The sequence below is a fragment of the Ptiloglossa arizonensis genome, chromosome 2, assembly GCF_051014685.1.
Source record: "Ptiloglossa arizonensis isolate GNS036 chromosome 2, iyPtiAriz1_principal, whole genome shotgun sequence".
Classification (NCBI taxonomy): domain Eukaryota; kingdom Metazoa; phylum Arthropoda; class Insecta; order Hymenoptera; family Colletidae; genus Ptiloglossa; species Ptiloglossa arizonensis.
This window is the reverse complement of record NC_135049.1, coordinates 12,029,361-12,046,887: the sequence shown is the minus strand read 5'-3', so window position 1 is coordinate 12,046,887 and position 17,527 is coordinate 12,029,361. Positions and strand designations below refer to the sequence as shown.

The 17,527-nt window shown below is 31.0% G+C and overlaps 1 protein-coding gene across 1 annotated transcript; it reads left to right on the top strand.

The window, feature by feature from the left end:
• Positions 1-9,689: 9,689 nt before the first annotated feature.
• Sosie (oogenesis-related protein sosie) lies at positions 9,690-17,242 on the top strand. The gene is made up of 4 exons (XM_076304142.1): positions 9,690-10,138; positions 10,589-10,738; positions 15,747-15,881; positions 15,987-17,242. Exons 1-4 carry the CDS (start codon positions 9,997-9,999, stop codon positions 16,070-16,072), a joined length of 513 nt encoding a protein of 170 aa, XP_076160257.1. The 5' UTR covers positions 9,690-9,996; the 3' UTR covers positions 16,073-17,242.
• Positions 17,243-17,527: the final 285 nt, after the last annotated feature.

Below are 17,527 nucleotides of genomic sequence, written 5' to 3'. Positions count from 1 at the left end.
GGTTACTGTTGTTATACATGTAAACCTAAAAGTATTCGTTAACATTGATGAAAATCACTTTCGACATTTCTCTTGTAAGATAGAAAAAAATTCAGATTTAAAACAAACGGTTAAGAATGATATGATTTTATTAGCGATAGTAGGTGGCCCTATTTTGATGTTTCGGCCACAGAGTAAAGGCACGCCATACCGACCCGTTATTTATATTTCGCAGACGGCGGAACATTTGTTGAAACTGTCATTTTTGTATCAACTAAGTAAGCTTTGCTGCTTTTATACGTATCACGTTACATACGTTTCTACGTGGCTTTATATATCGTATATAAAGCAATTGAGAACTCTGGAAAGCGATTTTATCAATACTCTTAATAATTTCTAATAAATAACTTGTTCCCTCCTCAACGGAATATGCAAACGGTTCTTGAAGATTGACCAGATGGGTGTCAAGTTGTAACGCCTTCTAAATAGTATGTTTCTGGACACGCATTTAGAAGCGATAATAATGAAATGCCGGAACCGTAGCTTAATTTATGAGTCTCCAAATCGACGTCAAACACCCATAATGTCGAGTTTTTCCAGGCTATCGACTTCACTTGCCCTTTCCTTGGTAATAAAAGTAACGCCTTCGGGAACGAACAGGGTGAAGTCGAGACCAATGAAAAGCCAATTTGTTAAAATGAAATCGTGACTCCACTTAGCGAGTCTGTCACGGCGTATCCGTTCGGGCAAGGGAGTCTTATATAACCTTGCAACGTCACGATCGCATAAAAGATCATACAAAAGAACCTTATACAACTTTTTAACATCACGATCACACAAGAGATCGCACTAGAGCCATATACAACTTTGTAACCTCATGATCGCGCAAGAGATCGTACAAGAGCCTAATGTAACCTGTAACATCACGATCGTACAAGAGATCCTAAGACAATTTGGTACCATCACGATTATAACTAGATGTTGTACAACACACAAAAATATAGTTAAAGTTGTATTTTAATCCGGTATATCTTTCTTAACAATACACTGATTCAAAACCATTAATTTATTGTTGGAGGCGTAGTCTTTGGGTACGCACAGAATGAAATTTTTATTGGACCCTGTGTGAACACAATCCACAATTTGTAACATTTTACGTGGATCACTCTGTATACATATACAGGATAAACTTATTAGATTTGATTTTTCAAGAATTAACATTATAAATTTTAATATGCGATAAACAAATTGACAGTGAATATGCGATTATATAATATACATAAGTACTTATATTTATTGGTCGGAATTAAAAGACAATGTTTTATCTAAAGTTGTAAATATTTTCTCTTGTTAATTTAACAACAAAAATGTTTCGTTTCGGTATAGATGAAATATGAGAAAATAGAATTTAATTGAAATATTTACTTTGCATGAAGCTAGATTCTAAAATTAAATTACATAAAATAAAAGGACATTCCAAACATGTATGAAAAGAATAAAAAGTTTATCGCGTTATCACGTGTTGAAGTATGTCTTTCTGCGTGCCAAGCATATTCAACTATTTTCAAAGGTCAATTTACACGAAGCTGCTGAGTTGATATATCACGAAAATTTCTTAACAGTTGGTACAGTCCTTTTTTTCTCGAACAAAAAGTGAATTACTGGGAGTTGATCATGAATCACGTATTCGCATGATACATACATGCTTGTAACGACACATATGCACAACACATGTGCTTATAATTTATATACACTTCTAATCAAAACACCACAGTCTAATGTTGCATGTCCTCCGAATTAAAGGTATAAGGTCAGCATGTAGTTAATATATTTTGTTGTCTGAAATTACCACAAATAATGAAACTTGCATTAAAGAAACTGTAATTTGAAAATGTTAAATACATAAAAGAAGCTATAAATAACGAATACGTATAATCGCATTGCATACAGAAATATCTTACTACGGAAAAGTAATATATATTTAAAAAGTTCTCTTTATGAAGAAAAGGTTTATATTAAATAAAACAAGAAATAAACATTTTCCTCAATTGTACTTATAAATATAACAACTGTATATTTATTAACAATGACATAGTTAAATTATTACTATATCCATACTAAATTTATTACATTATACTATCGCCAGTGTCGTAAGGGTAAGTGCACTATTAATTGTATTCAATACTAGGTCTTATACGATACTTAAGATTTAGATGATGTTTGGATAATTGTACACTTGCAAAATTTTTAAATCACCATTTTCATAAAACACAAAACCACTTGCAGAAGATTCAAATGAAGAGGATGTCAAGTAGAAATATATATGTCCAAATAGTACAAAATGTAAATCCAAAAAACATTCGTTACGAACGTTCTATACGTTAGGAGAATATCCTGAAAAGATCCACATATCCTTTGTACGTTCTCGTTAAGCTCTTTAAATGTCGTAGGTAGGATCGTTTTAGGTAGGTTTGATTTAGATTTTTAATTTTTTACTACACAGTCATCAATCGAACAAAAAACAATACTTTTGAAAAGGTATTACGAACTATAAGCAAACTACCAGTGATTAATGATATAATAGAGAGGCGCATAAAAGATTATAATAAAGCGATTACAGAAAACAAAAATCAGAATCAAGCCCCCAATTTCGAACAGTTATAATCATGAATTTTTATTCACGAAATAAAAATTTCTTTGCCTCAATTTACTTTCCAACTGATCAAAATTTGATAAGAATTTAAAAAATGTATAATCACTACACTTTCCGCAATACTTTTGCTTTTATATTCTGTGATCAATTGTGACCCAACCCCTACTTAATCTAAGCAGAAGCAAATGATCGGGTAACTCAAGCACAAAAATAATTCTACGGAAACAAGCAACAGGTTCTTAGAATTTAAATGCGTCAATATAAATACCGACGTCATTGTACCACTAGAATGTATTTCAAATAGTTCAATATAATCCTTCTATCTTATATACACAATTTTAACGTCATTAACGTATTGTAACCTTTAGCTATTGAAGTGAAGTATGAAGAGAGTGAAATTTGTTTTGCAAGATTAAAATTTCGTAAAACACTTTATTACAATTTGCACGTCCAATATTGGATTTTCCTTTGGTAGTTAGTCTTTCAGATATAATCGTTTCTTGATAAATATCAGTTGTTATATGTTTGTATAAATCTTTTTCTGTAACGACGCACGACTTATTTCAGAACAGAACACTATTATTAACTTACTCTTCTTTGACTATAACGTATTGCAATAGTGCGTCCCGCCGTTTCCCGATCTATAGTTGCAAGGGGATTAGCATCTGTGGGCTCTACGTTGAAAAGTCTGGTGTCAATATTTTTGTCATACGGCTGCCCTTTGTACGGCCACTGCGGAATGTGGCGACAGGGCAGTGTGGCCCTGCCCCACCTCCAAGTATTCAGGTGCTGTGGAAAGCAAGGGGGTGGTCACCGGAAGTACTGATGCGATTCGATTCCCGTTGGCCCTTCCGATAACGCGCGAGGATGGTCACCGTAGTGGGTTTTGGTGTCTAGGTCCTTATATATACACGATTTCAAAGTTACCAACATGTTGCAACCTTTAGCTATTGAAGTGAAATATGAAGAGAGTGAGGTTTGTTTTGCAAGATTAAAATTTCGTAAAACACTTTATTGCAATTTGCACGTCCAACATTTGGATTTTCTAGCCTCTTCTCAAGAGGTTGGGGGAGTCTTGCGTAAATTTCCCCCGTGTGAAAAAAAGAAGAAATTTTTTTTTGTCACGAAGCCTGCCTTCTTCTCTACTCGCTTGTCGACCTTGACCGGTGACGGCTGCTGGATCGGTTCTGCGACCGTGGCCCGTGCAGTTCGGCAACGACGAGTTCCAAACACACTCAGTTTTTGTAGTACAACGTCTGGTGTGCTGTCCTTCGTGGCGCTCGTCGCACTTGCTAATTGAGCCTGCGCGGTGTCCTCGTAAATCTGGTCCGCGATTTCAGCCAGCTTTGCCCGGGGTTGCTCGGATTGGGCTGTCACGATGTCGTGTCAGGTAGTCGGCTCACCCACAGCGTTCGTAGGAAGTCCTATACCATCGTATCCGCGAGAATCTTTACGTGTTGCAGGAACTGCGACAGCACCCTGTCCCCAAAATTACTCTTTTTACAGCAGTTGCCAAATCCTCTGACCCTGCGACGTCGATAGTCGCTGGATTAGTTCCTTCTTCATTTTTTCATACTCATCCTTCTCCAGACGATCGCAAAAGATGTCTTGCACTTCCAACGTATACTCAGGCTCGAGCTGGGACATATATAGTAAAATTTTGTGATATTGGTCGTGAGTCCATTTAATATGAACTGAGTCTCGATCTGGTGAAACCAAACACGACTTATTTCCGGTGTCTCGGCACGATCTGTGGATACGGCCTTCTTGACGCGGTTGCTGCGTTGCTTCGGGTAGCCATTTCGTAATAAACTATGTAAAAGGAGAAGACACCACTTTAAAGGATTCTGGTTGAATAAAACACTACGTGTTCAGTATGAGTTAGTATCACAGTTCATTGATGCCAGCGCACATTCACGTCGTTTTTCCAGTCGTACCAGGTCGAGCGTCTCTAATAGTTTTTTCGCGACAATCCTTTCGCTCTCCTAATCGTTGCGATTGTATATTTGTTAAGGAGTTTTTCTTTTCACTGTACAATTTCTCTCAGTCTCACCTACTCCTTGCGCCCTTAGTGTGCTTCCTTGGGTCTGCGAGTCACTACAGTTGGGAATTCGAAAGTTTTCGTGATTTCCTTCAGGCCTGCTACACCTGACACATTGGTTGCAGCCCTTCGACCTTACACCGGAAATACTCCGAAAATTCTTCGTTTATGACGCTCGCAATTAGCTATTGAAACAGCGGCGAGAAAGTTACATACTCATGTTTGGGAAAAAGTTCGAAAAAATATGGTACCTCAAAAATAGGTTTTGTTGACACGCGAGTCATAAACCGTGCTGACCTTCTACATCGCAGATACTTGTAAGGTTACATATTTGTACAATTATTTTATGAAACAAATTTTGTAGACGTTTGACAATTGTGTAAATAAATCAGTAATATGGAAGTAAGTAATCATTGGATTTAACTCTACTTGATTTCTACCGAGAAAGTTTAAACAGTTTCACGACTAATTGTAAACAAATCGTAGAAAGATAGAATATTCCGAGTTCATTTACTAGATTCCTCTTCAAGAAGAAATGTTTTCATTAGATATCATAAATTGTTATTTAAAACAAATCTTTTATAATTTTGTGACGAAGTACTTTAAAATGTCGTTTCTTAAGAATTCTTTTCATTTATTCTATATCGTTACATTAACTAGTATGCTGCATATACCTGCTGTTATAAATTTAGTTTGTTACTTGAAAATATTTGTCAACATTCATGTTACCATTGATATCGACATGTATTCAATACATTTATGAATATCTTTGAGTTGATTTTGCATACTAAAAATATAATAGCAATCATGAAATTTGCACAATGATTGTAGTCCATGGACTTTCAATCCTTTGGCTTTGGTGTTATTTATCAAATTATATTTAAAATCATTAAATACTTATTAAGTATATATTTTATTATTATGGTTCTCCTATAAAAGTAGGTAAATTCGTTTAATTGTATTTTCAGAAGTACAATTTTTGTTGAATGAATCACTCGTAATTAGATTAATAAACTTAGATAGTAACCTCAGTTTTAAATGCAGCTTGATTTTCTAATAGATAGGGAAGTTGTATGACCGTTAAGGTTTCGTGACTCGTGTAAAATGAAACACGAGTTTTCGTGCACAACTTTCTTCGAGACAGTGATGGACTTTGTGATTTTTTCTCCACTTATCATAAACGACTCCTGCAGAGATAAAGTTGCTCTATCGTCAAAGAATTTCAGATGTGCATTGTTACAATCGTCATTATTGTATGTTAAATGTGATTAACCTATCCCATTCATCAAATACTAGGTTGTTCAATATTGAACAATATAAGTCTCGTTTATCTTTTAGTTACATGAAAATATGTTTGTAGAGTAAGGTATAATTTATCATACCTTTAATGCTTCTCACAATTTACACACTAATACACTTTCATTATTATCGAAAATATAATGAAACGTTAAGAAACCTGTAATAAGAAAATAATAATAAAAATGTATAAAGAGAATGGTTACTTTTGATATCACAAAAATATGTAGTAATAAATTCCGATAGACTGACATTTTTCTGTAAGGCGTCTTTTAAACTTTTCTATTGAATTTATGGAAATTCTTTCAATTTTTTTGCCAAATTCGTCACATAAGTTTTCAGTAAAATTCAATTTAGAGGAATGTGGGAATCCTTAAATAAAAATACTTAACAGCTAAGTTTTCCCTTAAATGAAAAAGTAGTATTTTTATAGACACGTGATTACATCACTGAAACAGAATCATATTTGAATAAAATGAAAAACTTGCAAAATGCTAATGAGTTTGTAACAATTGTTGATTCGCTGAAATTGGCCAATTTTGAACCTCACCGGCAACAAAAGTTTTTTATAGAATATGTTTCTGTAGGTTTTAAAGAATCTGAAATGCATAATTATTTATCCGGGAGGCGATGGGAAAGTTGTAAAAAATAAGAGTAAACTTGAAAATTTTATTAATAAAATGATCTACTTAATCGTCGTTATCTTCTTCCATCTTCAAAATAATTATTTGGGGAAATAGCTGGTAAGTTAATTATACATTGATATCAAACACACCCAAATATTTAATTGTTGCTATACAGGGCACCTAAAAAAGATCACTTGAATAACTTGCTTGCTTGTAATGATAAAAAAAAAATTGTCAGGCAAAAGTTGTTTGATTTTGAGGAGCACATAGTATGACAGCAATAATGTTTTTGTTGGTAGAGACATAGGGGAGATATGAAGGTCAAATTTGTTTTTTAACAATAGAGGCTTTTAAGACGAATGCAATTGTACAATTGACACGTGACTTCAAATATAGAAGTGACTTGAAATAACTTATTTTCCATTAATTGATATTGTGTAACTTTGAATGACCTTCATTTATAGGTAATTGTATTTGTCTTGAAAGTCTCTATCAGAATATAAATTAAAAATAATATCATCCTATTTCAAAAAACAAGTTTGACCTTCATATCTCCTCTATGTCTCCACCAATAAAAAAACTATTGCTATCACATTACGTGCCCCTCAAAATCAAACAATTTTTGCCTGACACTTTTCTTTCTATTATTAGAAGCAAGCAAGTTATACAGGTGACTTGTTTTAGGTGCCTCACTCTGGACAATAACAATTAAATATTTGGGTGTGCTTGATATCAATCTATAATTGACATACTAGCTGATTTCCTACATAATTATTCTGAAGATGGATCATCGTCGAAAGAAGATAACGACGATTAAGTAGATCATTTTATTAATGAAATTTTCAAGTTTACTCTTATTTTTTATAACTTTCCCATCGCCGCCTCGATAAATAATTATGCATTTCGGATTCCTTAGAATCTATAGAAACATTCTACAAAAAACTTTTATTGCCAGCGAGGTTCAAAATTGACCAATTTCTACTGTTGTCCTTTACATTGGAATAACAGACAATGCACTATTATCCCTTTGTTGTACATAATGGGAAACTTAAATATCAGGCACGCTGTAACCTTGTTAAAAATGAATAGTGAACTGAAAATGAATAGTCATATTTTTGGAGATTTTTAAATATATTCCTTCGACTCGGAATTGCAAAAGAAGAATTTATCATTTGTATATATTTGCAAAAACTTTTTTTCAACTTGACAGAACATTGGTTTTGAGAAGCTGATCTTTCTCATTGAGAACAAAAAAGATGATTCAATGGAGTTAACAGATTTAAAAACAAAAAATCAATTATACGATCAGTTTTCACGAAAATACATAAAAATTGCACGCTTCGATATATTGTATCTTTTAAATAAATTGAAAACCAGCAAAATGGCTTAAACCACCCCCAATTTCATATGGACTACACCGTACTTCAATTTTATAAAATTACTTGACATCGAGCGTAAAAAGTGATCGATTTAGCGTAGAATGACCCATATACCTAAGTGTTCTTTTAGTTATACATAGGAACAGGTAACGATTGAAGAAACCGCCTACTATACTACATGTGTAGTTTTCGTACAAAACGAATACAGTAGTTAAGTAGTTAAGATAATTGCACCATGCATTTCGGAAGGCAGTGTCATTTCTGAAAGTAACAGTAATTGAAAACAGTAGTTTCAAATTTGGTAGTTTTAGAAAGAAAGCAACTTAGTTCCATGATTGGCGAAAGTTTTTATTATTCCTTGTGAAATATGCACATGAAGATGAAAGTTCCTATATGTTAAAATAGAATTAGTGAATTTATGGAAAAATATACCGTGTAAATAATTTAGTATAATACTAGAATGATAGAACGGTATTCTATGAGTGTATTACGTAGACAGAATTGAATTCTTACTTTTTTAATTTGCTAATTTCTTATCTTCCTGTTATATTGTATTATCGAATATTATGATCATATTTAATACAGTTTGAGTACCTACTTAAGCTTAAGAAGTTTTATTCAACCCTATACTTATATGTATATCTCAAAATGTTTCTCAAATTATCATGTTTATTTATATCACAATTTCTTTGGACAATTTGGTGGAGTGTTTTGTTTGTGGAGAGATTTTCGTAAGATATATTTTAGGTAAATAAACACAGAGGTAGGCGAATGTATAAAATGCATCATACATATAAATAATAATGATATATGCCTAAAAATAAATTATATTTCACGAATATTCGTAAGCTGTAATTTGTACAATGACTTTCAATTATATAAACGCATAAACAATGCATTAGTTAGAATTATAGCACTCCAAAATCTCTAATTACTTTTTCTTATAGCATGACCGTTCAATACGAAAAATTGTCGCAGTAATTAAATAATAAAAGAACTTTTCACTTACGTAAGAACGCTATTAAGCAGTTACGATCGAATTAAAATGTCAATACTACAAGAAATACAAGTATTTTCATGCATTTGAAAAATAAAATTCTTAATTCTGTTTATATTATAAACCTACCCTTTACCTTTAATTTAAAACCCTAACCCTTTAATTTAAAAATTAAAGTTGTAAGTATTAAATGGTTTAAACCACTATGCGATTTAACGTTCAATGTTGAAACCATATAATAATATTTCAATACTAGTTTTTTCAATATTTTGTCTTTAGTTAGTTCTGTTTCCGTAGTAAAAGTAATAAAGAGTTAATGTTACAATCTTTAATGATGCAATATAATAATTTTGTTTATGAAATAATTAGTCCAAGTGATATAGCTAATTAATGTAAGAAATAATTATTCTGTTAACGTATAAAAGGAGGTTAAAGTAAACCTTAACAAAGTTAACCTGAAAGGCATTGTTCCCGCACAATACCGCTATATTCCTCTTGACCACAACTTGCGATCGAAACTTAAAGGAACCAAAGCATACTCCGATTCTTCAACGGCGTGGTAAGCTAACTACGTTTTGGTATAGGGTACTCTCTGCTTAGGTGGTCGGTGGTGGCAGCACATGGGGTACAAGGTGGGGGTGCTTGAAAGGCTTAAAAGGCCTTCCAACGTCCTTGTAACACGCAGTTCTCGAATAGAGCGTAATGATATTCCGTTTGAGAAACAAGTAGCTAGAAAGTGCGACAAAATTCTTCTTTCAATTTTGCGCGGAAATTTGATCACTGTTAATCGTAAGAATAAGAGCAACAGTAATTCGTATATCAGTGCATATCTAAACAGTCGGATAAGATCCTATGAACCTTGAATTCGTCGTAGTATAGGATCGTTAGAATCAAAATTTTAATGAAGAAGAAAAAGTGTATTCTGTTTGAAATTCGAAATTAAGCAGCTCGTAAATTTAGTGATTAGTGAATAACATAAGTGGTAATACTTTCGAACGTCGGTGTAACAAGTAAATTCGGAAGAAATGAAAAAAGGTAGAAGCTCCCAGATACTTGCGTCATTTCTTATACTGGTGTTTTTTGTATCACCTTCTTCAACTTGGGCTCTCACGACTTTTGGCAAAACCAACCCACAAACTCAAAACCCACCACCACCGCCTACGCCAGGTTTGTTATAATATCTATTTTTACTGAATTGTCTAACTGCGGTAAGCATAATTTGAACAACTTTAAATTCAAATGAACATTTATAAAGAACACAAATATGTTTTATTTCTATTTCATCTATAATATTTCACAATTTCCTAGAAAAGTAATCCTTCTAAAGTCATGTATACGATAAACATAATCTACTAAATACCAAAGACGCAAATAGCATTGAATTTCTAGTTACGAAATTATGGACAACTTGCGTAAAGTACACGGGAAGTTACTAATTTTGTCGAGACTCGTTTATTGAATTCGATTTGCAATGAATTGTTATTAAGAAAAGTACAGCTTGATAGAAAAAAAATGTAAATAACACACGAATATAAAAATATTGTAATAAAGTATCACTTTAAAATATTTTATATAAATAAATTCTTTAAAATTACATATAAGTACTTATAATTTCAGTTGGAAAAGCTCGTGAATGTAGATTAGAGTCTGATTGCGCTGGTATACAAAATACAACATGTATGGCAGATGCTCGAGATGGAAGAACACGTTGCTTGTGTGGTGATTACTCTGCACCTCTTAATGGTGCGTGTACCAACAAATTCAAAGGTAATTAAATTTGTAACAATAGACAATTCGTATCTATACGCAAAATATGACTCCATCGACAATTCTTTTCTAAAAAATTATTTGAGAAAGAATCCAATCTTTTCAAATGAAAATTGACTTAAGATTTGTGCCCTTTATAGTTTAATGTTTAGTAATATGGTATATATTCGTTAAAACTATCTGGCACGAATATAGAAAACATTATAATTAAACATTAAACATCGTATAATAAATGTTTATGTGAAACACTTCAGTTTAGCTTTAAAGGAGAACTGACCATAAGGTAGACTTTTATAAAAGAAATTGAATTCCTCAACGCACAAGCAACTACTATCGTTTGCATATACTCACGTGTTTCCTTACAATATGTGAATATATGACGATGTTGGTACTTGGTCTATGATTATCTATGCAAATTGGAAAGCTTTAAGAACACCAGCAGCTTACCATATACTGTAACACCACTTTCCATGTTTTCTGAAATATGTACATTCAACATTTGATGACGTAAGCTTGGAAAAGGAATATATTATTTAACATATAGATCGTATAAAGACTAGTGTCAACAATAATTCTCATTAAAATATTAATTCTTCACATAAAATATTTGTGAACAATAATACAAATTATATAAAGATTTTCTTTTCCGGTGTGAATATACATAATTAACAAACTAAATTAATTAAGCTTTAATCTTATATTTTCGTAACCTGTTCCATTCTGACGTTTCTCATAATACATTTAATAGTTCTTATAATACAAAGAATCATTTAATAGTTGATTCTTTGTGGCTGGCTATTATACACTAAATAGGGCTACTATTCTTGTTCTCTTGGGTCGATTATATTTTCATTAGTTAAAATAATTACGTTTATAGAATAACGAAATAATTACTCTTTAGTAATTTAAATAACGTAAAAATTAATATGTAATTGTACGAAAAGTTCTAAATGTTAAAATAGGTCCAAAGCTTAAAAGAATCAATATACCCGTTTCTTGTTTGCAATAAACCAACAGTCAGTGATATAACCTGAAAAAGTCCATGAAAAAATGATTAATGATTCAATATGTAATGTCAGGCCTTTACAAAATCGATTTGGAAATTTAATAACTTGGTTTGATTATAAAAGAACCGTAAACAATTCCCATTTTATTAAGAACGTAGAAGTTTTGATAATTTTAGGTAAATTACATGTTCTCGCAAAGGTTAACATTGATAGAGCACTAAAAATCATATCGGAAGCACATTTGCGTGAAATTGCGTGCTAGCATAAAATTAAAACGCACCGAGGTTTTGTATAAATTAGGCAAATTTGGTACACAGTAGGAAAATGTATTAACTCATTAACAGTTAGAAAACATGTAATAATTAGTACACAAAATGCAATAATAATGTTACGATATTTATATCGGAACTATTCTTTTTTTGAAAATATATGAATAAGTTTTCCAAAAAATTTTATCAGCAGAATTTCAATATATTTGTATGAAAGTTTTATCGAAATAATAAGTAACGTACATTAAATCTTTGTGTATATATACCTTGCCTTTCAGAATAGTAGTAAAATAGATATGAAAATTATTCGAAGAAAAATGTCAATTGAGACATTTAACGTGGACAACGATAACATTTACATTATGAAGTGACATTTAAACTTAAGAAAACAGTTTTCTCTTGGCGCAGGATAACTTGGAATACATGTATTCATTTCAATATTGTAACCTAACATATGAAAATAAATGTATAATGTTCAGAATTACAAACGTAATTTCTGTCCTGATAAAATAAGGATCTCTCATCTACTGACATGTAGCAGATTTTTCGTAACCTCTTGCTACAGTAGTTGTTTTAGGTAGGTTTTTTTAGATTTTAGGTACCTTTTTCGGTAGGTTTGATTTAGATTTTTAATGTTTTACTACACAGCCATCAATCGAGCAAAAAACAATACTTTTGAAAAGGTATTACGAACTATAAGCAAACTACCAGTGATTAATGATACAATAGAGAGGCGCATAGAAGATTATAATAAAGCGATTACAGAAAACAAAAATCAGAATCAAGTGTATATTATAGAATAAACTATAAAAGTATCATCAGTCCATTCCAAATTGTAAAAGGAAAACAATTTTGTAATTAACACAAGAGAATCAATAAATAAATAACCGATTCAATAACAATAACATTGAACTTTGTAGAAGTAATGGAATATAATGTTAAATGTTTTTTCACTAAAGTAGTAATATATTTTCAAATTATGCTTAGAATTTGACTTAATTCTAATATTAACTTATCCAGACCGAAGTATATATAATAGTTCTGGTAGCTTTAATTAAATAAAAGAATATACACATAGACGAAATTTCAATAGAAATTTCAAATATTTGAAGAGAAGCATATAATGATAAGAAAAAAACTTTTCCAAGTCATTTTATTTCTTTACCACATTTCGTGGTCATTAATGTAGGTGTTTTTAAAAATGAAATCATCTATTTTTTATTATTGTATATTGTAGCCAACATCTATATACATTTATCAATCTGACATTCTATGACTGAAATTACTTTAAATTGAGTAATTTAATTAATTAATACAATTATTAACGTGCGAAATATTTTATCAAATGGTTTCCTTAATTTTTTGTTGCAGTCATGCATATGACACGTGTGGTATTATTAGTAGAAGATTATTTGAATCAAATTGAATATTCAAAATAGTGAATTTTTGCATTAGGGCCGATGCAGACGTGCAATTTCTTTCGCTGGAATCGCATATCTATCTTCGTTGTTTTCATTTGTTTTCAATTAAAAGAATAAGGAAAAACATATTATCGTGTGACAAAACGTAAAAGTCACGCGCCTACGTCGAGCCTAATACGTGACATAATTGTCCTGAAAGGCTTCGAACAGCTCTATCAATCATTTCTGACGGAATATTTACACAACATATAATTATTCGTTCTTTCATGTTCTCTAGAGAAGGTTGGTTCCTCACGATAGATGTCATCTTACAATTTTCCCCACAAGAAGAAATTGAGTGGAATAAAATTAAGTAAACATGCTGATCATGGTATCGATCCATTACATCCAATTCAATGATGTTGATATTTAACACGTTGAATATTGTGGGGGTCATCGGTGACCGCCAATACTAAGATTAATAAATTACATAATTCAAATAAATCATCATTATTACAATGATGAAATGAAACTAATGCATGATAGAACACATTTAAATAGCTTTATTTCTAAAAGTATAATATGTGTTATGTTTTATTTACAATCGTCATTTCCTCTGAATGTTTAGCAGAAAGGATCAGCATATCTCGTTTATCCTTCCATTTCAAAATTGTTATATCTTCCTTATTTTCTCTAATCATAAATTCTTTACGTTTTAATTGTTACCTTCTATAGATTTCCTCAAAGATTTTTCCACAGGGTTTCCTCTGAATAATACATGATAAGTAATTGTTGCGTTAGATCAATATTTGTGTACCAATTGAATGTGCAGATAATATGGTCTTTACTTAATCTATCCTTGCAAAGAGACAATATACTTTCAATGATTTATTTCATAATACTTTATTTCTAGTTTTTTCATTTCCACTGTATATTTGAAAAAAATAATTAAATCTCCACACTTCATCTGGATTATAATATTTCTTAAAATTGTTGTTTAATGTAATGTTTAATTAAAACATGATAATATAGATCCACTCAGGTATCGAATGTAATATTTTATTATAATATGCATTGCATAACAAAAAATTCGTTCCAGCGCCTTAGTTAAGTCATATTAAATTGGTCTGATATTCAACGTATTAATGTTAAAAAATTATATTGCAGCACGCAAAGAATATGTGGGACAACCATCGTATTAAAACCACATTTGGTGAATATCTAAAGAAATGTTTTCTGAAATGTCCACTAACATTCTAAAATGTCCATATCTTGTAACAGAGTTACAGATCTCATAATGTTTAATGTAATTGGAATAATATTTATTTGAGTAACGCATGGTGAATCGTCGGTACAATATTGATTAATTAATACATTCTCTTAATAATTCGCTAGCAATAACATACACGGTACACGTGTATGCATGTATATATTCATAGTTTATTAATAATCATGCTTAAATACATTTGGAGATAACCTTCTACTAATAATGGCACACGTATCATATATGACTGTAACAAATAATTTAGGAAACCATTTGGTGAAATATTTCACATAATATTTCCGTTATTAACTTAATTAACTAAATTTTTCAGTTCAAAGTCACTTCAAGAACATAATATGATAGATCGATGAATTCATATTGCCGTTAACTATAATATATTATATAATAATAAAAAATACATGACTCTATTCAAGAAAAAACCTTGGATGATCTTCAAATCGTATTAAAAAAAGGTTTTGAAACAGTTTTCTGATACAATGATAAATAACGGAAATATTTCGAGATCTTACTTCTTGTAACTCATCCTATGTACAAAGTGGCTAACATAACTGGAACCATTTGAATTACACCATATGTAACGATTTTAGTAAATAATGTTTCAGGTTAAAGTTGAATTATTACGAAAGAGACACACATATGTATGTACGTAATTAATTTTGTTGTTAGTACATGTATAAAGGATATATGAACAGTGATTCTGTTTGAAAAAGTATTGAAATATTTATATTGAAAAATTATTAATTTAGGAGATATTCAAACTTCATTGTACGAATTGGCATAGACGGAACCGTTGCGATTTTTTAACAATTAGTTTCAAAAATTACTCCAGATAAAATCTACGCAGTTCGCACTAGAATAGATAGTGGATTTGATTTGTTCGTATTACTTATATTTTTCGAAACTTCGAAATAGTAGTTGTAAAAAATAGTAACTTAATACGTTACTTCATTCATAAAAGACTATTATTTCTTCTGTATTGAACTAATAATGATGTTAAAAATGTTTAAAATATTCTACAACTGATCGATTTTTACATTTTATTTTTAGCATTACATACTCCGTGTAACCAAGATTCTGAATGCATTGACGGTGCACATTGCACACAACGGAACAACACCATGTCTGGAAAACATTGTTACTGTCAAGAAGGATATTATGAAGAAAGCCCTTTACTTTGCAATGGTACGTTGTATTTGTCCTTTTTATATATTTCCGTAAGGTCTATACATTTGTACATGACCAGATTGAACAAACTTTCTAATAAGTATTGTCTATTTTCTTCCACAGGTAGTGCATCTATCTTTACATTTCATATGACAATTCTATTAATTATTTTAAATCTTATAAAAGGAAATTTTTTATATACACTATAAAATTTAAAAATATTAATAACAGGAATATTACAGATTCCTAATCATCTTGAAATTCTAAAGGAACTGGGGTAACATAGGCATAATTATTTTGTTCTCCAAAATAAAATAAACCGACAAGACTACATTTTTTTTTGTATATTATAAAAAAAACTGTTTATGCTGAAACATTATGTACCCTTTCAAACACGTTTATCTGTATACACACAGCTGCTGCAAGAAGAAATATGATGGGGTGTAAGGGTCATCGTATGTCCCACGTAGATAATATGGACATCTATGCGGGGAATCTGAGAGTAACATTTAGGTATCTGTTTATCCACATACATTTGCATTCCTCGCATCTAACCAATTATACGTTCACACTGCACAAGCACTACATAAGTAAATGCTTTTTTCACCAAAACGAAAACCACATATCCATAAAAATATGACACATGTCATGCGCACGATTAAAATATTAAATACTTCATACACCACAAAAATATAACTACAATGCACGTACGTGCACACCATACATATTCTGTACACGGCATACCGAATACAACAAAATGAAATTATACATAGAACACATTAGACTCCACACTACATAGAATATGCCACGCACACATCACACGATTGTTACACGTATATCACACATCTATACATCACACACGTGCGTGCATGCATACTAAAGATTGGTTTATTATTATAATACAAACTACAAGATGTGTCCATATGTTTCCGACACAAACATTGCTACCTACATTCCTCCAAGTGGGATTCTGTCTAAAGCAAGTGGTTTTTCATCAAATTCCATGTAATTGTTACTACTGGTGTTAAATTGCCTGCTTAGTATTTTCAATAATTTGACGATACTATAAATGTATGTAAATAATATTGAAGTAAAAGAAACTAATTATACCTCAAGAGCAATAAAAATAATAGATTTTTACCTCAAATGTGAGCTCAATAACAAGGTCGTAACAAGAAAAGAATGTGGCGATTTTATAGTATAGCCAATAGTTATGATAGATACACAAATGGGGACAAAAATATTCTCTATCACAATATTCAGAATATTTGGACAATAATGCCCATATTACCCTGAATTTCCTTACAATTTTATTTCTTTCAAAATATGAATCAATTAAAACTACGATACTGTATTAAATAAAGAATTGTTACTCTTAAATCCAACATACGATATGTAGCTATAATAACAATATAAAAACTAGCTGTAATAACAAATTATGCTTATTCATTAATATTAATCATGTACTATTATTCTTAGAAAGTGTATTTGGAAAGCATAAGTACAATTATTTACAACCAACATATATTCTATTACATATAATATGTTATTACAAGTATATCTCTTAAATTATATATTTAAATTATACAATTGTATTTCTTAATGACTCATTTGAAATATATATACATTATGTAATACGAATTGTTCTAGAATCTTGAGTGCTT

Coding starts and splice junctions, on each gene's coding strand:
- Sosie (XM_076304142.1), top strand. CDS start 9,997: ATGAAAAAAGGTAGAAGCTCCCAGATACTTGCGTCATTTCTTATACTG. Junction 10,139..10,588: donor ACCACCACCGCCTACGCCAG/GTTTGTTATAAT, acceptor TTATAATTTCAG/TTGGAAAAGCTCGTGAATGT. Junction 15,882..15,986: donor AAGCCCTTTACTTTGCAATG/GTACGTTGTATT, acceptor TTTCTTCCACAG/GTAGTGCATCTATCTTTACA.